Source organism: Malaya genurostris, chromosome 2 (assembly GCF_030247185.1).
Source record: "Malaya genurostris strain Urasoe2022 chromosome 2, Malgen_1.1, whole genome shotgun sequence".
In the NCBI taxonomy this organism is placed as follows: domain Eukaryota; kingdom Metazoa; phylum Arthropoda; class Insecta; order Diptera; family Culicidae; genus Malaya; species Malaya genurostris.
In genome coordinates this window covers 199,450,554-199,474,029 of record NC_080571.1, presented here as the reverse complement: position 1 = coordinate 199,474,029, position 23,476 = coordinate 199,450,554, and the positions used below count along the sequence as shown (strand labels likewise).

Sequence of the window (23,476 nt, the reverse complement as noted above, 5' to 3'; positions counted from 1 at the left end):
AAAATAAAGAACCGATGAGATTTTGCAAATTTTATTGTTTAAAAAAGTTCTCAAGCTCTTAAAAAATCACCCTTTATAATCAGTATTCAAAATGTTTTTTTCGTTGTATTTGCATAGCAATAACTATTGCGTATTGAACTTCTGACATTTAAATATCATCATGTTTCAGTGAAAATCACTGCATGGCTGTTAATCGTGAAAATGATCACTCTTGATCAGGTGTGAGTTTATTCAACTTAACCCTCAGGGTACGGACTATAAAAAAGTTACGTTCAGTACGGACAGGGTTAGCCTAACCCGGCGACTTTGATTGGGTGTATATCGAGCTGTACTTTGTCAATTTGAATAATTTTTTTTTATTTTGTGTGAAATTGTCTCAAAAATATAATAGAGTTGTCAGATTAATCATTTAACTGATTGAAAAAAAATTATAATGAAAAATGTGAACGGGTCTTGAATTTTTTTTTGTAAAAAACGTTTTTTTTTCAAAATGCTGTAACTTTTTGAAAAAAAAATATTAACATTGTATAACTCGCATTTGAAAGGTAAAAAGTAGTTCTTACAAATGTCCATAACGGTTTTTTGATTTATTCCAAAAACTATATTTTTTTTGAAAAATGAAAATACGCGTTTTTTCGAGTTAGCGAAAAAACGTTGTTTCGTTGATTTATGATGATAAAGGTTAAAATTAATTACTTTGAGCGTAAAAAAATTGTTTCTCAGATATATCAGAAACAAAATTTAATGAGTTATAATTCACTACGAGCAGCAAAGATTTCGATATAAGACGTACGTTCAAGTGATTGAGATCTACTACAATACTTCGCTTACACCATGTACAACGCGTTATTTTGAGGTTAGAATCTACAAAATTAAGTAAAGAGTACGTATTCTTACTTACCTTTTTATTCCTCAGCGGCAAACAGACGAAAAATAAAAACTTATTTTTTTTTGAAAATTTTGGATTTTGTAACGTTCGATACGGACTGGGTGTACCACACCCGAGCACAATGTTTATATGTGTCTAGCTCGGACACAAAGCGGAGACTGACTCTGCCGCTTGGGCCTCTAATAGTGTGTACCTATAAGTTTTCCCCCCCCTGGTCCGGACCCCCCTCGCCGACTTCTCTTCGTATGGCGCTTCTTTCAAATTTCGCTCGGGTTACGGTAACCCAGTCCGTACCCTGAGGGTTAATTATAGTGATATTTAAAGGAAAGATAATTTTCCCATATTTTTGTTGTGAATTGGTTTGAAACGTGACTGTTGACAATTCTTTTGATAGTGTAGTGGAAACTACACAAACCGCTTAACCATTTGAACCATTTGAATGCACACAGTCATTCATCATCAATAGCATAGTCAAAATGTCGAGTATGGCCAATATCACCTCATGTGAAAGCCACTAATCATTTCGATTGACTATAATATTAATTTGTGTAGTCCAACTTACTGACAAGAGACATGATTAGAGCGTATACTGAGTGCCTAAAAATAATATTATATTATTGAATAAAAAAGAACGGACACTCAAGTCAGCAAATGAGCCAGCACATGAGTCTGCTCACGAGCTAGAACCCAAACCAGCTCATGAGCTAGAAGAAGGGACAGCACACCAGTTGAATCGCGGGCTGGTTCTACGAAGCACATGACTCTCGATCTAGTAGCAACACGGCACACGAGACTTCGTGTGCGTGTTTTCTGCTAGCTCGCGTGTTTCGTACTTCAGCGAGCCACGAGCTCTATCGATGCGGCTCTCTTTTCTTGCTAGCACACGTCTGGTCTGGTCTAGTCTGGTTTGAAAAAAAACACTGCACATGAGCTTCATAGGCTCACACAGCAGATAATGAGCAGCTCGTGTGCTGAGCTAGGACATCACTGGTCCGATTAATCAAAATACAACGAATAAATAAATAACAAGAACCGAAAGTGTTCTGCATAATTCATGTAAGCGTTATCTGTGGCCCAATGTTGTTTTGAAATGAGCTCAAGTTTGTCCAAATCAATTCTGCCATCTTTAAGTAAACTGTGTGGATAGAATAAAAATTGGGGTTTTCGGTTGCGTCAGCTATTTGATTCTAACTTGCAGTATACGAAAAACCTAGGTCCAACATTGCGTTGCTTAAATTAAATATTGGCTTTGCATTCGATTCTGATATTAAAACAGATTTGGACATCGAACAGTACTCTTCAAAAAGCATATATTAATTTTATACAGTTCAGAGTAAAGAGAGAAAAATAATTTGCTACTCTGTCGCTTTCGTAATAATCAATGCAGATGAAGAGCACTGCCGGTCTTTGGACCTGAAATGAGAAATTTCTTTAGGGCGGCAAAATTGAATAAATTTGAATTCGATTACCAATGGGTGAGTAAACGAATCCATAATCTACCAAGTGCAATTCGGGTTGGTGAGAAGTGCAACAGAATATCATCTATGCCCAGTGCGCCTTATTGGAGTCATGCTTGATTCAGATAATCTCGACAATCACAGTGATGCATAGTTTCAATAATATACTTTCAAATTGAATTTCTGCTTCAGTTTGCTGAAACATCAAATTGAAGAAAACAGACCATTTTCGTAAAACATTTTCATTTTATTTACAAAAGTAGAACAGTGTTATAAGAAATCGCTTACTTCTAATAGGCAATTAAATCGTTTATTCATAACTATTTTCGCTATTTTTAACTTAAATTCATTTTAATATTGCATCTTGATTGTAACTAACTAGTGATTGCTATCGATGCTGAAGGAAACTTCTTGAAAATAGCAATCTGATCAATGCCTTCGTTTATTTACACATTTATCGCTATCTGCTGACCATGGAATCGATTTTCTTAGTTGAGTAAAAAACTGCAACAATTATTTGGAATTGTAGTACTTCAGCAGCTAATTCATTCTGGTCTTATTCTATTTTCGTATGCTCAAAAAGACTATTTACATTTAGTTTTTATACATTCATCGCCACCTTTGTCCGGCATAGTTTTTACATAGTTGTTTTGTCTGAAAACGGCAAATCCGCCAACTAACTGATATGTTCCTCCGTATAATCCCTTCGCAGTGGTTTAGCTTCTATGAGTAACAAATCGATTGCCGTTTTCTGTTCTACCATACATTACCTATGCTTATTTATGGTAAAAATATAATACACTACCTTTAACTAAGCACTATCACCTCTGAACAACTTGCATCACATCTCGCACTTTTACTGTATCAACAAATGTATCACTTTGAAAAGAAATTCAACTTTCACTTTGAACTCCGAACAGCGCATCTCACACAAACTCTTGATTTCACACGTTGTCTTTGCGACCGTTTTGAATAAAGTATGCCCAAATTGATTATAAACAAGTTCGCTCCGGTTAATAGCTGCCAACTTCACTATTATGGCGTCGTTCTCGATCCACTGTTGAAGGTCTGCATTGATTCAGTCTTGGTTGTTGGTTGCCCCAGAGATTGGTTTGAATCGACCGCAGACACATCATCTACCGAATCCATCAACGGCCGCAGAGTAATCTTAGAAAAAAAAATAAGAAATTGGTTTATCGATGACACAACAAATACTTTGCCATACCTCAAGATCTGGGTCTCCTTTTATGGCAGCAATCAGTACTTCCGCTTCCTTAGTGAATAGAAACACTACTGGTATCTTAACGTCATCCGTTCCGTCACCAGACATCGCAAACATTTGCTGGTTATCGATCGAGGTGTTGGGCGTATTGTCGTAGACGATAGCCGCCATCGCACCTATATTAGAATTATTTTGATCATCGAAAGGCAAAAGTCTAACTAAGAAACAATTGATCTTACCTCCCGCTTGCACCCGGCGTGCTTTATCGACAAACGTGCAATCTCCGCGCTCCACTATCGCAATCTTACCGTTAAGTTCCCGACTGTTTTTGAGACCTGGAAATGTTTTATAATCAGTTTGCAGTTTGAAAATAAAATATTTGTTGGATAAGTCGATTTGTCAAGTTTAGCGAGTCTATTCCAGTTGATAACAAAATATCAATTTTGAATCAGTGCATTGATTGCATCATTGGCTGTTCAGAACCTCCGGGTATGATTCCGTCAAGGTTCTACTTACAATCTATGAAAAACAACCCTTGTTGAAAACTGCAGATTCGAAGAGCGAGGATCGGCACGATCTTTCGAAAGCACATACAACTTCTTGGCTTCGCTGACAATATTGATATTGTGACACGTTACCTAGAGAAGATGACGGAAACATACATCGGACTGAAAGCTGAAAACTAGGCGTATCAGACTGGCCATAAATGCGTCAAAAACAAAGTACATGAAGAGCCTCTAGAGAAAAAAAACGCTACGCCTCCCACCACGACTATTGATAGACGGTGACGATATCGAAGTGGTTGACGAGCTCGTGTATTTGGGCTCACTGGTGACCGCCGATAATGATACCAGCAGAGAAATACGTTCAGAAACGTATTTTGGCAGTAAATCGTGCGTACTTTGGACTCAGAAAAACCCTCCGGTCGAGAAAAGTACGCAACCGCACGAAATTGACCATCTACAAAACGCTCATTAGACCGGTTGTTCTCTATGGCCACGAGACCTGGACTATGTTGGCAGAGGACCAAAGAACCCTCAGTGTTTTCGAAAGAAATGTACTGTGGACCATTCATGGCGGAGTGCAGATGGAAGACGGAACGTGGAGACGGCGTATGAATCACGAATTGCAACAGCTGCTAGGAGAACCACCCATCGTACGAACAGCTAAAATCAGGTCTTAAGGATGTCGGACGACAGCCAGTGAAAACGGTTCTTGAATCTAATCCGACTGGTACAAGAAGAAGAGCAGCGCAGTGAGCAAGGTGGGTCGATCAAGTGGAGGGTGATCTACGAAGCATCTGTACCTTAAGTGGCTAGCGACGAGCAGCCATGAACCGAGTTATGTGGAGACGTATGCTTGATGCAGCAAAGGACACCCCAGGACTATAGCCGTTAAGTAAGGTAAGGTAAGGTGAAAACTGCAAAAGAACAAAAATTTTCTGTTCTATCACTATCACATCGCCGCTTAACGTTTTTCGTTTATTTCGATCAGAGCTTGATGCGGTTTCAGAGAACAGTCATTCATGTAAACTTTTTAATGTGCGCAAAAAATTACCTGTCCTTTCCAGAAATGATTACCATTCGCCCAAAGAGGCTCGGCAATCGTTTATTGACACTTGCGTTTGAACTTACATCTAATGGTAATTCATGTGTGCAAAATCCCACACAATCCTGAATCGGTGCGACTCCTTCTCCTGTAAACGGGGTCTTTCACTCCTTCATTTCGAGCGTGGATTAAAAATACCATGGGTTTCCTAATGTGGATTCAAAAATACTATGGGATTCCTAATCTTAAAATTCTATGTAGTTAACATTCTATATTAGAGACCGCTACAGTGTTAACATTGAGGGTAAATGACGTACACTGTAGACCATTAGAAGTTGATTATGGAACAAACAATGTTAAGTGTTTTTTGTTTGTTTTCCGGTTCTCTATGGAGTGACGTTTTTGATTTAAAAAACTTAAAAGTAAAATCCCCCGTTTACAGGATTAGCTTCCTTCGAATCATGCAATAAAAATAGCCACCACTAAAGAGTCCAATTTCTGTTTCGTAAACTGATCAATCTGGTATTTCTTTTAAATTGAATTTATGCTTTTTGTGTGGGAAATTCCATATCTGATAAAGAATGACGAGACTTACTTGTGCAAACTTTGGATGGACTAACAAATACACCTCTCTGGGTAATCGCCATATCGCCGGTTAACTCCGGTCCAAAATGGCTTGGACCTGCTTTTAAGATTTGTTGATCATCATCGGAACTTCGGAATGATACAGCCTGCAGTTGTGTTTTGGGAATTGTGTTTGATTTGGATAATTCAACCATTTCCTGCATGAAGATGAGGCCACGTTCGGCTTCTTCGGGTGATTTTGCCTTAAAACAAAAGATAGAAATGAAATAAATAATTCTCACCAACAAAGTTTTCTAATTGCAGCCTTACATTGTAAAAACTGTGCAGCAAATGTACTTTTCCTTCGCCTAAAGAAACCATCGTAATACCCATGTCATAAACTGTGCGTAGATGATCTGCATTGCTTGCCTGAAAGTCAGACGCTCTAAGTCTTTTGGCACTCGATATGCGCGGACATACTCCTGTAACCAGGTCTCTAAGGGGACGTCTAACCGTTTCAGGAAATAACTTGTTTGGACTAGGGCATGAACGCATAAAGTCCAGTATATTATCCTCTTCGTGGTCTTTGATGCCTATAATTGAGAAATAGATGAGGTAACACTTTCATTTAAACGTATTACCAAATTACTGAAGGTTTGATTTCCTAGTTGTCCCAGAGTAAGTGGCAGTAGATGGGCTTCCGTGGTGAAGATGAAATTTTCAATGTTCAACAGTAAATCCGAGGGATCGGAGAACAACAAATACAAGTATTTGAATGTTTCTGAAAGCACATACGAATCCATTCTATCCTCGTGTTTACCAGTACGTACATCGTTCACTGCGGCGTATCCACAAGGAACTCTTGCATGCTTCTGCAGAGCTTTTAACGCCTTTTTTCCAACCTGAGGATTTAAAATGAAAATCAGTACAAATACAAATTAAGTGGGTTTACTAAAGAGACCTGTAGATAATAGTGGTCACCGGTCGCACGATATAGGAAGTATGTTGATTCAATGAACTCCGGTCTCAAGTGATGCTGACCCCAGTGCACCTAGGTAAGTAAATGAAACCATAAATAACGCAAATAAGATCGCCCAAAAGATTTTCACCTGAAAATCGTACGTGAAGGCTTCAGGAATAAAGGTATGCATTTGCATTACTTGATACAGCATTTCGTGGGTCTGCACAGCAGGCTTTAGATCACCGGATAACACTTGCAATCCAGGCCAGAAGGCTAACAGTGCATCCATAAAATTCCGCGTCTTGGTATGTGGTCGATGCATCTGCACATCTAACAACATCGGTCCCTGGCTGATGTATTTCATGATGGCATTGTAATGGCGATTGAATCGCGCCAAATAACGCTCATCACCCAGTAGTATGTAGGATTTAAGGCAGTATTCATAATAGGAATCAATTCCTGCGCCCACGCCCGATTCCCGTCGGATCCAATCGCCAGAGTGTACGTTCAGCACCGTTCCCATAAGATCGGAGCTTCGATGTCGCATTTTCCATAAGGCATCCATGGCAGTGTGAGCTTTGATTTCGAAAATTGGTTCACCACTAAGCCTGGAGAGGGCAGCGAACTCCAACAAAATGGTTCCGGCACATGCCGTGCAAGTTTCTCTGGAATGACGTAAAGCTTCCACTTTTATACCGTGTTTGAGATTTACCTTTAAAAAAGGAATTCGCTGATAGATATTTAAAAATGTATTTTAATTTATGATCAAATTACCCTCGCGTGGGGTATTCCCGTTGACGTATTGAAAGCAGGCAGTAATCGATAGCCCAAATTTTTGGCCATTTCGAGCAACTCTCCACGATACCACATCATCACATCTGCCTGTTTTTGTACGTATTCAGCCAGAATGTGGGCAGATAGAAGACCACTGTAACGAGAGAATTGTATTTGCTTTCCATTTATACGCATGTACCATTCAAAAACTTACCCAACCATTCTGATGTTAGTTTCAAACACAGATACAATGATATCGTTATCGAATTTGACATCCTTTATTACCAGCTTCACCGCTCGTTCGAACTCGTCGAGGTCTCCCAAAATAACAAGCGTGTCCAGCGTATCTACCAAAGTCATTGAGAAACTACGGAAAAATAAAGGTTGGGAAAGGTTTTATTACGTTGAATACAAATGCGAAGTTCGCAGTGTATGATTCGACTTTTACTTTTATTACGTTAATGACTTTTATTACGTTAATGATGTAAGTGAGATTCAATTCAACAAGGCGTCTAACTCTGTTTACATTATGTTCAAACGTGAAAGAGATGCAATTGCATTTGTTTCGGATAACAACGAGGTGCACAGTGCTGATCATGACAATGTTAAATATAAAATCCCTGTGTACATGGTGGACAATACCTAGAAGTACGCGTGCATGACCTTCCCCCGCAGACCAGCGATCAAAACGTTCGGGAAAACATGTCGCAATACGGTGAAGTTCTTTCCATCGAAAAGGAAGTATGGCGGATTTTTTCCCCGGTATGCGGAATGGCGTGCGAGTGGTACGTATGCAATTACGTAAGATAATTCCATCTTACATCCTTTGTGGTCAAGATGTATCCCAACCCGTGTAAAACTTGCAACACTACGGAAAACTTTGCACTGGAACTGCGAAAAGAACACCTTCAACCAAAGACAAGGTTAACCGTGAGCGCAGTATTCTTGTTTCACCATCCAACCAACCAGCAACTGCCATCAATGTACAAGGCGCATCTACAGCAACTACCAATGTTGTGGTATTACCTTGCCCCTCGTTGGGTGCTTTTTCATTTACGTATCTGAGTGTGCTCTCTCTTTTTTTATGATCAGTCAGTCAGTAACGCACAGTCACAGAGGAAAGGCCTGATATTTGAATCGTTTATAAATAAAGTTAAAGACTATTAAACGTGTCTTTTGATTGATAGAACAACCAATGAGCCCAAAACTACAAATAACAAGGAAAACGGAAACGAACAACAATACCACCAATGCGACAATGAATGAAGAGACGAGCCAATCGGCTCAATCGTCCACGTAAAGCTTGTACGTAAGTAACATTAATACGTAATATCTTTTAAATAAAAAAAACTACAAGGATCAGCCCCATTAGGTTGTTCGAGCCATTGATGTGGAACAAGGCAACCAAAATTTCTAATGATCTACAATCAAACAGTTCAATCAATCGTCACACTTTTGAATTCGCAAATGCATGAGAGTCTGCTTAGATTGAACTTTATTAGGAACCAAAACCGAACACGCGAACCCAGAATATAGACTTTATTTGTCGTGATTTGTATTTGTTTTGTAGTCGACAAAATTAAACCAATAGCCCAAATGTATGCAATTATATGTTTGTTCACGATACGAATATCGATATTTAGACTTGCGATACGGATATCGATATTTAAGCTTCTCTTCGAAAAAACTTGTGTTCAAGTTTTGTTTGCAAGCAGTTATTTTTAAAGCGTTTCTCTACCATTACAACCATTCTGCGATTTCAGTTGAAGCGAGTTTCTTATTATCAATCGAGTTCATCGTATATAAATTGGAAATTAATCTTATGCACTTCAAATTTACCCTGGGGTAGTTGTCAATTTCTTAGGTGAAACGACATAACATGGAATTTCATCCGAACTTGCATACCAATTAAAGCTTCAAATCGTTTTATGGCACTTTTAGTTTTGCTGTCTAGCAGCAACCTACCCCTAGCATCCCGGTGGATGTTGTCGACCCGCATCGGCCCGATCATCGGGCCGATTATCGGACCGATTGAGCACGATATAGGGCCGATTGTAGCGCTTCGATCGGCCCGTCATCGGACGATTCTGCACCATTTGCATCAATCGCGTCGACCTAAAAAAGCTTTATGTTTACATTATGTATCGCTAGAGAAACAGAGCGAAGGAATATCAAACAAGGCATTTTCGAGCCGACGTCTCCCCGATAGGGTGTGAAAGAGTGTTAAAATTCTTTTGATTCCATCATAGAGGCTTTAACCTTAAGGTCATTCGCCTCTTAGGGCCAGAAAGACTCTGGCCCTATGTTCGGGGTTGGAAATCCAACCCCGATATATCTCATCACCTGAGTATTGGATATCCGCTCTCTGCTTTGGTATATCTTCACTCTTTTGTTCTACCGATACACTATGTAAGCTCGAAACGCAATCAAAAGCTTTCGTGCACGATGCGTCCGATGTTCGAATTTACTGGGATGCTACTTATTGGACTGAAACGTTAGCTATAATTTTGCTTATATTTATAGATTCGCGTGTTTCCAGCAGCTGCGCTTTAGCATCGATTGACCAATCAAAGCGATGCTTTCCCTTTGATATATCGCTTACTCCTTCAAAACCGTAGACTATGGCAGGGAAATCCAGTATGCCGGAGATTTTTTGCAGACAAAATAGGACACTACTAGCAATTAATCAACATTTCAATGATATACAATTAAAAATACATTGCTATGAACATTCAAATCAATACGTAGAAATATTTCCAATCAAATGGTGACATAATATTAATAATTTATATTAAATTGACTGAGCTGTGATTGTTCAAAACCTGACCACATTTCTACGTGTAATTTTCTTGAGTTTCTAGTTTGCACGCCTATATAGAAAACAAAAATGTGTTCCACATTAAAAGGCTAAAAATTCTTAAGGGTTGGAACTTAAGCATATGGTAACTCGCTCGCTAGAGCAGCGCCTTACACTCTGAACTGCCGATTCCGGCACAAACACATACGTGAGACAATGTGATTGTTTGATACGTAATTTCGGATTGCGAGGCGAATGGACTCTCCTTCACAACAAACTACAAGTATAAACATAAAAGTGGACACAAAGCAGATCCCACGGCCAAATATATGAAAAATAATACTTCCTTTCTTTGGTCCCACGAAAATGACACTCTGTTATGGTTGGGTTTGGCTTCGTACCGTTAAGCGAAACCGGTGGTGGGTTGTTACGAAGCCCGGTTAACTCATTTCTGCGAAATTACTGTAAATTCAATTCCACAGTCTTTTTGAATGCCGGTTATCCAGCAAAATTAGCGTGAAAATCGGCCCAGCCATCGTCGAAACTATCAAGTGACATTATTTTTTCTATACGCGCACACATACATATTCGACCATCTAGACCTTGGCTCAATAGTCGTTTCCGCAGTGATTGCGTAGCCTTTCTATATGAGAAAGGCAAGAATGAACCTTGTGATAAATGCTCCTATGCATCACCAATCGTATCTTGTTGTTGCAGAACAAACATAGCTATATCAGTTGATTTCTACCATGACGAAAAGCTTCAAGCAAATACTTCCGATGAATTTTTAGTTCTGTTAACGCTACTCATAAAGGGGACTGGATGTGAGTAGAGATTTCATTCGTGTGATGTCCAGACTCATGTCCAATCACTACACATTAGATGCACATCTCCTTCGAATTGGACTTTCCGAGACTAATCATTGTGCTTGTGGCGAAGGTTACCGCGATATTGACCATGTTGTTTGGGCATGCGTGGAGTATCGTGATGTCAGATCTCAACTGATAAATTCCTTGCGTACCCAAGGTAGACTATCCAATGTCCCAGTTCGCGACATTCTTGCTTGTCGTGACGTTCCTTACATGAAACTTCTTTATTATTTCATTAAGTCCATTGGAGTTCCAATTTAAATTTTATTTTATGTTAGATTGTTTTCTCTTCCATGAGTTCAACCAATAGCCAGCTATCTTATATTAAATAAAAGTGATGAACTGATACAAACAAACCTGAAATAGTTATAAGATCATGTACAAAATAAATGTATTTCATTTAATGTAATTTATAATAGCAACTCGCTTGATAAAAACAGTGTTTAGATTAACTAATGAATACCAACATACTAATATGATATTCGAAATGTATTAGGTTTAAAGTACTATGTATTGTAGATGCCACGGCGAAGAAAAACTTATGTATATTGCCTATGAAATAAACGTATTTATGAAAAAAAAAACGCTACTCATAAGGTCATGTACAACATTTGAACGAACAATTTTCGCGAATATGTATTATATTACTATGGGGCGCCTTTTCGAAATTCGCCCTGTAAAATAATGGAACATCTCGAGTTGTACTAAAAGCAAAAACATATTTTTCTCTAATTATCAGAAATATTATCAGCAATTTATGATTTTCATCAGTGTGAGAAAACCATGTATAACTCCAAAAAATACATTTCTAAAATTTTGAAAACGATGAGGAAAACTCATTACGCTTACTTGCCTTTTTCACATTCACTAGATAAATGAGTGATGACAAAGTACTCAACAGTTGTAAACTCGCATAAATTTCACATCTCGACTGTTTTTAGAATTATTAAAATATTGTACTATGTGGAATTTTACTTCATTGAGTATGTGGATCTACAAAATTAAACATTGTTTTTCATTCGTATTCAGATCCTCCGCCTGGCCAAGGCCCTATAAAAATTAACTGTACCTTACAGATGTAAATCGGTACGTTTCGATGAGCACAGATACTTTCTGCACAACCCAGAGGTAATCAAAGCTGTAGTCTCACTAAAAAAGTCAGGTTTAATGTTAAAATTGACGAGAATTGAATACAGACACTGCTTTCACGTGAGAAGCAATTATAAGAATATTGAGAGCGAGAAGCCAAATTGATCGGATTTGACGGAAAAAGGGCACTTATCGACGAGTACAGCATATTTCTAGTAACAAGATTATTCACAAGAGAAAGAGGGAGTAAGTATTTCTTACAGAGGAAGGTATCAGGTATCAGAATAAATTGGCTCATAACGGCATGTTCCTCACATTTTCGGGGATTTGTGCCTTGCCGTGACTTTTCAACATTTGCCTGAATGATGGTCGGAAATAGAAGAGGATGGAAAATAAAGGAACGGAAGGAATACGGAATGAAACACGCACACAACATAAATGTGTACAGAAACCAGTCGCAACTTACGAGATGTAGAAACCGCTTGCGAGAGTAATTAGAGCTCTTTTCCACATTGGGTTAAAAACCCAAGAATATCTCTGAGTTTCAGTTGCTTGAACATAGGTTCTTCAATGTGAAAACAACCAAAAACCCGATACCGTAGTTGAGATACTGCAGGACAGTTACATATTAGATGATATGAAGTCCCGTAATCGGATTCACAGAGATCACATGAAAATGATTCAGCAAGATGTATGGTAGCCATGTGATAATTAAGTTTACAGTGGTCAGTCAGAGCCCGCACCAGAACACCACAATGGCGCTTCTAGAAATGTAAAAGATTCTTCGAAATTCCAGGGCATGCATTTTCCAAGAATACTTTTGTTTGACGACAAATCTCAGAACTTCGCCAGTAGTTTGCATGCTCAGACGAAGCCCAAGACAGAGTTTTTTGTTTTATCCAGCATTTGGAAATTGGGAAATTTCTGCTCCCACTCTGGCCAGTTCGTCCGCCCATTCATTTCCAATTATGTTGACCAGGTCCCAGACTAGATTTACAGCATTGAAAATGCTAAGTTCTTCGATCTGAGTACGGCAATCGATTACAAGTTTTGAACGTGAGTCACCCCAGCTAGGCGCTTTAATTGCAGCCTGACTGTCGGAGCAAAAATCTATTATTTTACCAGATATGTCTTGCCGAAGGGTACACTGTACATCACACATGATTGCAAAGATCTCCGCCTGGAAAACGGTGCAGTATCTACCAAGTGAGTACGATTGCTCCAACCCCAATTCACGACTGTAAACACCCGCACCAGCTCGGCCCTCCATCAGTGAACCATCAGTGTAACAGACTACGTGCTCTTGCTGTAGTGTTTCCATAAATCCAGACAGCCACTCCTGCTTATATGGATTTTTTATTTGAAAAGTTCTATACGGGAAACTACACGTGAGTGTTAAGTCGCTAGGGGCAAGAAAAACATCATCCCATGCAACCAATTAGGACCACAGGCGTGTATGACCTATTTCTGAATTTATTGATTTATCCTTTCATAGACCGGTAACTTCAAGTCTATAGACACAAGCGAGTGCTTCTTGCTTTAGATGCACATGAAGTGGTCTTATATTGAGAAGAGCTTCCAAAGCAGCGGTCGGAGTTGTTGTAAAAGCTGCAGTCATTGTCATGAGCGCCACTCTTTGCAAATGATTGAGCCACAGACTAACAGACATGACAGTATGAGTAAATTCTTATAAAAATAATTTTTCGTGATGCACTAGTTCCACCTATATTGTACTGCGCGAACTATTTACTATCGGTACACCCCTTGTGTTATGTAAAAGTTTTTTTTACTAGTTGGTTTCCCCTCGTTTGTCAACACCGATCAGCTGCTTGCAGGGATGCCTGATTTCATCAAAATATTTGAAATTGAATCGTCACAATAAATTATTATATTACGTTGATAATATATTTAACTTTTTCGCGATGTTGGAAGGTAACCATTTATTTGACTCAACGTTGTTCATCTAGACTATTTTTCATTGTGTTGGTAATTTTCCCCCGAAATTAAGTGGCGGCAGACCAGAAGTAAGTAAATATTGTAACAAAACGGGTTGGATTTTGTATTGCGTTGGAGGATGAGAAGTAGGCACAATTATGTATATAGTTTTGGCAATATGTATTAAATCTGTATCCTGCATGAAATTCGCATGGACGTATACAAATCAAGACATTACAGGTAATTCTGTATGAATGGCAACTCTGCTGGTAAACGAAAAAAAACAAACACAGTCTCGATGACAGACAGGATGTCTTTGATAGGGTAACGTGGCGCCATCATGACACATGTGAGTACTGTCCCAAATAAAGGAATATTCGAAATGACCGTTAAAATGATTGAAGAATCTAATTTGAGTGTCCTGTCTGTTAGTCTGTGATTGAGCTTCGACTGAATCGTAACTACTTGCCCTCTCTGCCACCATACGAGGCATCCATATGCCAGTATTGGACGTATAATTGTAGTATAAATCCAATAGATATATTTCGGTTTCAAACTCCACGTTTTACCAAAAGGGCGTCTACATTGGCCAAAGGCCATGCATGCTCTTTTGATTCTAGACTCAATGTGAGCAGTCCAGTTAAGTTTGGAATCCAGGATTACTCCAACGTAATTGACCTTGTCGGTACACAAGAGCACGCTCCCAAACAACTGCAAAGGACGGGCCCCGGTTGTTGTTCGCTTCTTTGTGAAAAGAACCATTGAGGTTTTATTTGGATTTACCGACAATCCAACCTGTTGACAGCATTGTTCCACAACCATTTAAGCATGTTGCATCAGATCAAATAACGTTGCAATGCATAGTCCAGTGATTTGTATTAGATAATCATCTGCGAATCCGTACGTCGGAAACCCAAGTTCATTGAGTTTTTGCAGCAGACCATCAGCAACAAGGCTCCAGAGTAATGGTGACAAGACACCTCCTTGTGGATAGCCTCGAACACTCAACTTCCTCATCTCTGCCTGTCTTTAATGATGAGCAGAGGAAGCGGTTGCTAAGCGCTGCGCTTATCCAGCCTGAGATGCTTGATGATATTCCATGTCTGCTCATCGCTTGCACAATCGATTGAAAAGATACGAGAGAGAAGCCAAATTGATCGGATTTGACGGAAAAAGGGCACTTAACGACGAGGACGGCATATTTCTAGTAACAAGATTATTCACAAGAGAAAGAGGGAGTAAGTATTTCTTACAGAGGAAGGTAACATTGATCTGAATGGACGAAAATTGATGAAAAAATCATGCAATCGATTTGCTTGTGTAAATCAAGATGACTGCCGATCCTTGATGATGGGGAAAAATGTACGACTACATATGTTCACTGCAACGAGTTGTAACGTTTGGTTTATGAAAACAGAATCATGAACAATCCAAGTAAATTTAAATATTACGCGCTTGTAAGCAGAATTAATTAAGAGTGCAGACAAACCGTAAATTTGGAAAAGTGGGCGCACTGGTTCAATCTAACATGAGACTAACTTGCTTCGTAGAAAATCCTCCCGATTATCCCACCGACTTAGCAGGGTTTCGTCGGTACAATCGGCAGACGGATCCATTGATTAATTGACTATTTGTTGCACAGACGCTTATGGGAATTTAACATTAGCGTTGACCGATACGACAACCGGTTTAGTGGACTGACTTAATTATGTGCAAATCGATCAAGATGGTACGACTTAATAGATTAATAGGAGTTTAAAATTACTTTTATATTAAACCAGCCGATTAATGTGCCTACAAAACACATTCGAATGTGTTTCTCAACTTAGTCGCAAAACTAATCGGTCGATTTTCAAGAGCCCGAATTCGTCGGCCAACTGGTCCATTTAAGAACTGTCAAATTTTCTGCGGGGTGACAGCGAGTTTTTTTTTCCTGTTTTTTTTCGTCGAGTTTCTGCCGGCGAGCGCGGACGCAGAGTTACCAGATATACGGATTTTTCAGTATACTACTGATTTTCAAGTACATTGGTAAAATTTACTGAATTTTATACGGATTTTGTAAAAAATACTGATTTAATACAGATTTTTAAGGAAGTCTGCTTTTCCATGGTGTGATGATAGAGGAACGCGATCAATTGGACCGATTCCGGCCGACAAATTTCACTGGGTTGACTAATTAAAAACATGCGCAAGTTGAACTCAGTAGAACTAATTAACTCTTGAGCTTCCATAATGCACCCAAAGTTTGTAGTACATGTCATAATTTTGAACGATAATAACTTTTGTCGAGGGATTGATATAATTTAACAACCAATCGATAGCGAAACTTTTAACTTAAACATGAATGGCAACGTCGTTTCAGTATTTCAATAGCGTACTATTGAAAAATTGGTTTGAATTGACCTATGTTTTTACTAGCCAATCATAGCATACCATAATGATGTCATCCTGTAGTCACTTTAGTCGCTGGCTGCCTACGAAGCTTGTCTAGTGAGTTGGGTCACATCCATTCGCTCGCTGGATAGTCACTTTTACGATGTGTATGGATGCCATTTTACGTCTGGTGCATAGCGTGTTCGCTTGAGTATATTGAATACCGATCAGCTGTTGATTCTCCATTAACTAGCAGGTCAATTTAGAAAAGCGCTTGAATCTCGGTGATTTATTGATGGATTTGCCAGATTTAACTTGATTCGAAAACATTATTTGAATATTGTAACTTAAAAATGAATTGATTTGTCGATGGGGTCGTGCGTATATCAGATTCAACATGGCACGCCAAAGGGACACGGTAAAAGCTTTGTGAAATTCAATTTTTTTTAACTAATGAACCTAATTATGTTTTGTTCAATTTTTAATTATTTTAATGTTCGTTTCAACTCTAGGTGATCTTTTCCGATGAAAAGAGATTAAATTTAGATAGTCCCTATGGATTTACCGGCTATTGGCGAGATCTATGGAAGGAAGCAGAGTACTTCACATTTTGTAAGATGAACTCGACGGATTATATTAAGGTTCTTAACAGCTGCTTAATTCCGTCGCAAAAAAATCGTGTTTCAACAAGATAATGTCAGCATTCACACCAGTCCCGCTACAAAATCTTGGTTTAACGACCGGAAAATTGAGCTCCTGTGGTGGCCAGCCCGTAATCCGGTTCTAAATCCAGTGGAAAACATCTAAATAATCATTGTTCGACGGATCTACGCCAATAAAAAGCAGTACAACAGCATTGCCGAGAGTAAGGTGGCAGTTTCGGAAGCGTGGGAGGATTTTTAAATAGAGATATTAAAGAACTTGTTTGCCCAAGAGGATTATCCAGATTATCGAGCGTACTGGAGGAACAACTGATTATAAAAATGCAGGAAGTATGAAAATGAATATTTTGACATGTTACATGTCAAAATACGGCTATATAAAATAGCCACTTAATTTTATGAATTTGAATAAACAAAGAGCTGTCTGTTGCAAATTGTCAATTCAGATTTGAATTTTATTCTTAAACAAATCTAATTTAAACGTATTACCAGCAAAAATGTTTACATCCCACAGTTTACAAGTTACGTTTTTAACGTGTGTGAGGCTATAGATACTAGTCGCAGTGTATTAACTGAATCGTTATTCTATAGTACGAATGTAGGTATGATGATAAGCAATTTTTCACTATCACGATGGATGTGATGAGGAACACCATCTCAGAGGTTACTAGGGAGGAATTTCTAGAGCGAAAGGCTCTTCAAATGTTCCTCACAAAAGAGATCAAACATAAAACTGACCAAATTTGACGAGAATCCCGTAAAAATTATGATTATTGTGTGATCTGAGATGGGACACTGGCCGTGTGCAGTCTGAACATATACGGAGTATTGTTCAATCTACCTTTTATGATATTTTTGCATGAAGTCAAAACTAACCCAGTTGCTATCACAACTGCTGCCAAATCAATACATTTGACAGCAATTCGACGTCAACATTTCAAAAGGGCCTAAAAACAATTGACAGATTCTCTTTGTTTACTTTCTCTTTCGACTATATCTGCGTTATTATACAAACGTTCGTTACATATTTGCTACTGTTGGAAACATGGGGATATTGTCTTTCATTCTACACGAATACTTTGTAGGTACACGTGAAAATTAAGGAGATATTCACAAAAGAGAAAGTAAACAAAGATAAACTCTCATTGATTTATGTGCCCTTATGAAATGTTGACATCGAGTTGGGGTCGAGTTGGGTTTGGTTTTAAGTGAAAACGCTAAGATAATGTAGCTGTTTTCAACATACTGTTAGTGATAAATATTAAGTCGAGAAACATGCAAGCTCTCTTAATCTTGAGGTCAATGAAGGCAATCAGATGCTGTTTGGCATTCAGAATTACCCTAACGCACTCAACGTGATCAATCACAAAAACCGCAACACCAATGCACAGTGGTTCGAACGTGAAATTAGCGTGGCAAAGTTCGGAGTTCAGTATTAAATATTATGTTTTGATGCTTGGTGTTTTCACGAAAGTTGTTTGTGATCAAATTGCACTTCTTTTGATGTAAAAGGTCATTAGAATTTAAACATGATTGCACTTTACTGCTAAGATGTAGTAATTTTTATTTAAAGCAACTTTTCTAAAGAAACTAGTTCTTCATTTGATCGCGTTACATCAATTTTTCGGACTAAAAATACAGGTCCGCCATGTAGCTTTTTTTTAAAACATGCAATAAAACACAAGCGGTTCATCCGATTTCAAAATTTGTTTTTTCATATTAAAGTACACTACTTCCGGTTAATTGTGAAATATAATTTCATTCAAATGGCTACCTCGGCTGGCCTTACAGTACGCCATGCGGTCGGTTCACTTTTTTAGTACATTTTCTATTGTATGCAGCTTTATTTCAGCTATGGCTGCACGAATGTTGTCCTTCAAAGATTGAATTGTCTCTGACTTGTCCACATAACACTTATCTTTGACAGCCCCCCAAAGATAATAGTCTAACGGCGTCAAATCACAGCTCCGAGGCGGCCAAACGACATCCGAATTTCGACGGAGCGCCGTCTTGTTGGAACCAAATGGTGTCCAAGTCTTCCTCTTCAAGTAACGGGAAGAACCAATCGCTAATCATGGCGCGGTAGCGCTCGCCATTGACTGTGGCGGCGGCTCCTGCCTCATTTTTGAAGAAAAATGGCCCAATGATGCCGCCAGACAAAATCCGCACCAAACCGTCACTCTCTGAGGATGCATCGGCTTCTCCATGATAACGTGCAGGTTTTCCGTCCCCCAGATACGACAATTTTGCTTATTAACATACCCGCCGAGATGAAAATGTGCCTCATCCGAGAAGATGATTTTTTGGCACACATTCCGCAACATTACCATGATTTTCAAAGAAAAACAGCACTATTTTCACGCGTTCCTCAAGCGTATACACAACCATTTTCGTTCAGCGGAAGGAGAAAACTAAGTTTCTGTCAAATCTGTGACAAAGAAGTGACATTAAGGAGCAAGACTCTTTACAAGCGTATGAGTAATGTCAACAATTTGTGCGAAAAAAAGTTCCGGCGCTTCTTTTTCTGATTTTAATCAATAAATCTTCTATATGGTTGAAAAATAAACCAATCGGATCATTCTGTTTAAAATTGCAATTCAAGAAAAGCGAAAATCTCAGTCTAAAACTCTTCCGCTTTCCTCAAAACTGCTCGAGAAAAAAAAATTCATTTTCAGCTTACGTCCACTAACACATTTGATTAGCAACACATACATTCCTATATGGATTTCCTCTTGCAGAAATTATTGCGATATGAAGATTTACGTACCTTCTATAAGTAAACCCGCAAAATAGGAACCTTTAATTTTACACGCGAAATGCAATGGATATGGAATATTGACTTAAAACTATTTATTTTTCCGGAAAACTGCTTTTGAAGCAGAAAATATTTAGTTTTGTTTATTTTGTGTAGAGCAATTTAATAGAAATTCATTGAAGCAGTGTTGCTAACTTTTTTATTAGGGCATTGAAATCTACATTGATAAAATGTAAGCAATTTTCCATCAAACGTTGGTGAAAAATTTTATCAAAACTGACATTTCATCCAAAAAGTCTGGCTTATCGTTCATTTGAGAATAAATTATTGCTAAAAAAGACTGTTTGAAACTCAATCGTGCAAGCCACTTTGATAAACTGGTTGCACTGCATATATGAATACATAGATGTAATGTACGTAATACACAAATTACCAACACTAGTTAACTTGGTTTATGCCCCGTTTACACTTCAGCTGGCTGCCAGCATGCTGGTGTCAGTGTACTGCCCTCTTAGGAAAAAAAACGTTCAACAGTGGTCCTTCGTTGGTCTAATACTTTGGATCATTGGACCACAGTTGAACGTTTTTTCCTAAGAGGGCAGTACACTGACCCCAGCATGCTGGCAGCCAGCAGAAGTGTAAACGGGGCATTACTCTTGATCCTTAAGGTTACCAATGTCGAAATAACCGCTAGTTCAAAAAAAAAAAAGAAGTTAGATGGCGGACCCTGCATATAGTAGCCGACCGGCGATTCAACCAACATTTCTTTTGCAGATGTTTTTAGTTTGACTGTCACCACAATCAAAGAAAAACCCGAAACGAAATATGAACTTATTGTACAAACCAAAACCCACTAAATGGGCATACCGTTTTATTGCTGTCTGTCGTATGGATCTATATTCAGTGTTCAATTACTAGACATTGCGTCTGTCAAGTCTGCGATACTTAAGGGTATGCCATGACTGTGTGCTTAATTATAAGACAGATTGTTAGAAGCATCTTCAATATAAATAAAATTTTTCTAAAATCTAGCTTTTAATAAAAGACACAACAATGGGCTTCAAAATATGAATCGTATCAATAACCTAATAAGTTTTTCACAATTGGGATGGTAATGAAAAATCTCATAAAAATATTCACATCTCGTGTATCAAAGATAGGTTTAGTTGATGTAATACGAAAGAGATTTGAAAAGTAAATATGTTCAATGTGCTCTTTCTCTTTACATGCTTCATTTATTAATCGTATCAGTGGCAGCTAATGAACAACTGATACCAATGGATAGATCATCTTACTCTATAGAAGAAAAATAACATTTCGTGAAACCACAATTTGTTGATTGAAAGCATTGAATTCCGCGAAAAAAAAATTCTAAAACATTAACGGACTACGACGGTGCTTGCTAGCACTTACACAAAATGTACAACTATGTAGTAAGCAATGTCATGAATACCTGTATTTCACCCTCAATACTCTATTTACCGCTACTGACGTGTATTAATATTAATCTATAAAAATATGCCACAAAGCATTGAACAATCGAATCGAATTGTTTTGAATTTCAGTATCAGTTCACTCAACCTTATGGCGAATTGATACTCTATAATTACTACCACCACTTGGGCTCACTGTATCTCTTCAGGTGGTTTCTCTTATCAAACGCAAACACGTCGACGCCTGGCTAGAGCAAACATAATGCAAGTTGGCACTCGTTAATAAAACCAAACAGATAAACACTTCCCGTCACTCCGCCCAGTTACCCCTATATGTATCGCAATAGCCAGTTTGTAGAACTTACTTTCCCAGAACATCGTCCAGGTCTCCTCGTGACGGTGTTATACCGCGGTATCTTCCGGTGCAGCTTAACGGCATCAGTTCGTCAGCAGGGTAGGCTTTGTCCATGTAGGCCCTGTAGGCGTGATAGAACATTTCCTTGGCTTCCTCCCTGAAAAAAATATAGCTACGATATTGATAGTGTCGGCTAAAATAATCACACCAGAACTCACTTTAGCTCGTTTCGTTCTTTGTTGGCCATGTTGTGCGTAGGAACTGAAGGAATCTGTTCCGCAGCAGTGGAACTCCATAGCGAAGCAGTTAACAGAACAACATATTTAATCCAAAAAACCTTTCTAACCCGTTTCAATGTCCGCATCTTTTCAGTTACGACCCAAGTAATAACTATGGGTCCAAGATAACTTTCTCTTCCGATGGCCTTCAACTAACACGAATTAAAAACAAATCCTCCAGCTCTTTATTGATGATTTATACTCCAGATGATTAACTACTTCGGTACTGGAATTTTAGCAGCCTTTTCACTTCATTTGTGGACGAAACACTCACTCAATCCGATTCCGTTCGGATTGCCAGCTTTTAACTTTGGCAGCTTCCACGGAAAGCTGCGGAAGAACAACTTTCTTGTTCGCGGTTTCGTGCACCATCAGGATAGAAGCAAATCGTTTTGTAAAATGCTATAAACCATTCTGTGCGAAATCACGCAAGGATGGGCCTATGTTTTTCGGTACACTAAATAAACCGTAATAGTAGAAAAATAGGAACGAATTTCTGCCACCTATTTTTTCTTCAACCTTCACTTTTTTCCTATCACTCCGCTCGTCGTTCTTTCAATGAATTTACTGACAAAACAGATGACAGCTGAGCAAGTGTGACATTTGAGATTGCATTTCCGATCACGGGTAGCGCTAGCATTTTCATGCGTGCGCTTAGTAATTCTCAACAGTTTAGTAACGGAACGAAAAATCAAAATATTCTGGTATCTTTGAGTGGTTATATTAAACGAAAAATTGCATAATTTTCTATAAGATTATTCATTCAGCCATGCTGTTGTAATATAACCAATACGTTGTTTCGATGTAATAACATGTGATTCAGGGGAAATATTAAAAAAATGTGTTTGAAGCTCAGTACGTATAGAGGTTGTAACAATAATGTTACAAGTACTGGCTCCATTTTACAGATTTTGCCATCAAAAAACTACTAGCAATAGTGTAAACAGCTGCTAGCATGTCAGCATACAGACAACAGCATGCTGGCAACCAGCAATAGTGTAAACACCACATATGCCATCAAACACAAAAATTAAAAATCGAATTATAGGTATTTTACGAGAACATATGTGTATTATTGGTATTACTGCATCGAGTGCAAAAATTAGTGTGAATACCGTTAAATCGGTATAGTTGGAAGCGTTGATTCAATCAGATACAAAATTTCCTTATTTTTTGTATCAACAGATTGCAATTATCCAAATGACACACTTTACTTAACACATGGATCAATAAGTCCCGAGACTAACAATGGAAACAACATTTTTTTTGCAAAATTTTTTTTATTCATCAACATAATCACCTTTTAGGGTTATACAATGGTTCCAAGATTTAGCAAAGAGATCAGCAAAGAGCCAGTAGTCAGCAAAGAGCCAGTAGTCACTGGGGGCTAAATCTGGCGAGTATGAGGGGTGGGGAAGCAGATCAAAGCCCAATTCGTGCAATTTCGCCATTGTTTTCATCGAGTTGTGGCAGGGTGCATTGTCTTGATGAAAAAGGATTTTTTTTCTCTACATG

At 38.5% G+C, this 23,476-nt stretch overlaps 1 protein-coding gene across 1 annotated transcript; it reads right to left on the bottom strand.

The window, feature by feature from the left end:
• Positions 1-2,572: 2,572 nt before the first annotated feature.
• LOC131426976 (ER degradation-enhancing alpha-mannosidase-like protein 3) lies at positions 2,573-22,515 on the bottom strand. Its single transcript, XM_058589812.1, has 12 exons — positions 21,902-22,515; positions 21,694-21,840; positions 7,630-7,782; positions 7,416-7,569; positions 6,790-7,353; positions 6,642-6,731; positions 6,330-6,582; positions 6,011-6,273; positions 5,712-5,943; positions 3,808-3,903; positions 3,572-3,744; positions 2,573-3,513 (listed from the first exon to the last, which is right to left on the bottom strand). Exons 1-12 carry the CDS (start codon positions 22,045-22,047, stop codon positions 3,382-3,384), a joined length of 2,403 nt encoding a protein of 800 aa, XP_058445795.1. The 5' UTR covers positions 22,048-22,515; the 3' UTR covers positions 2,573-3,381.
• Between the last annotated feature and the right edge of the window lie 961 nt (positions 22,516-23,476).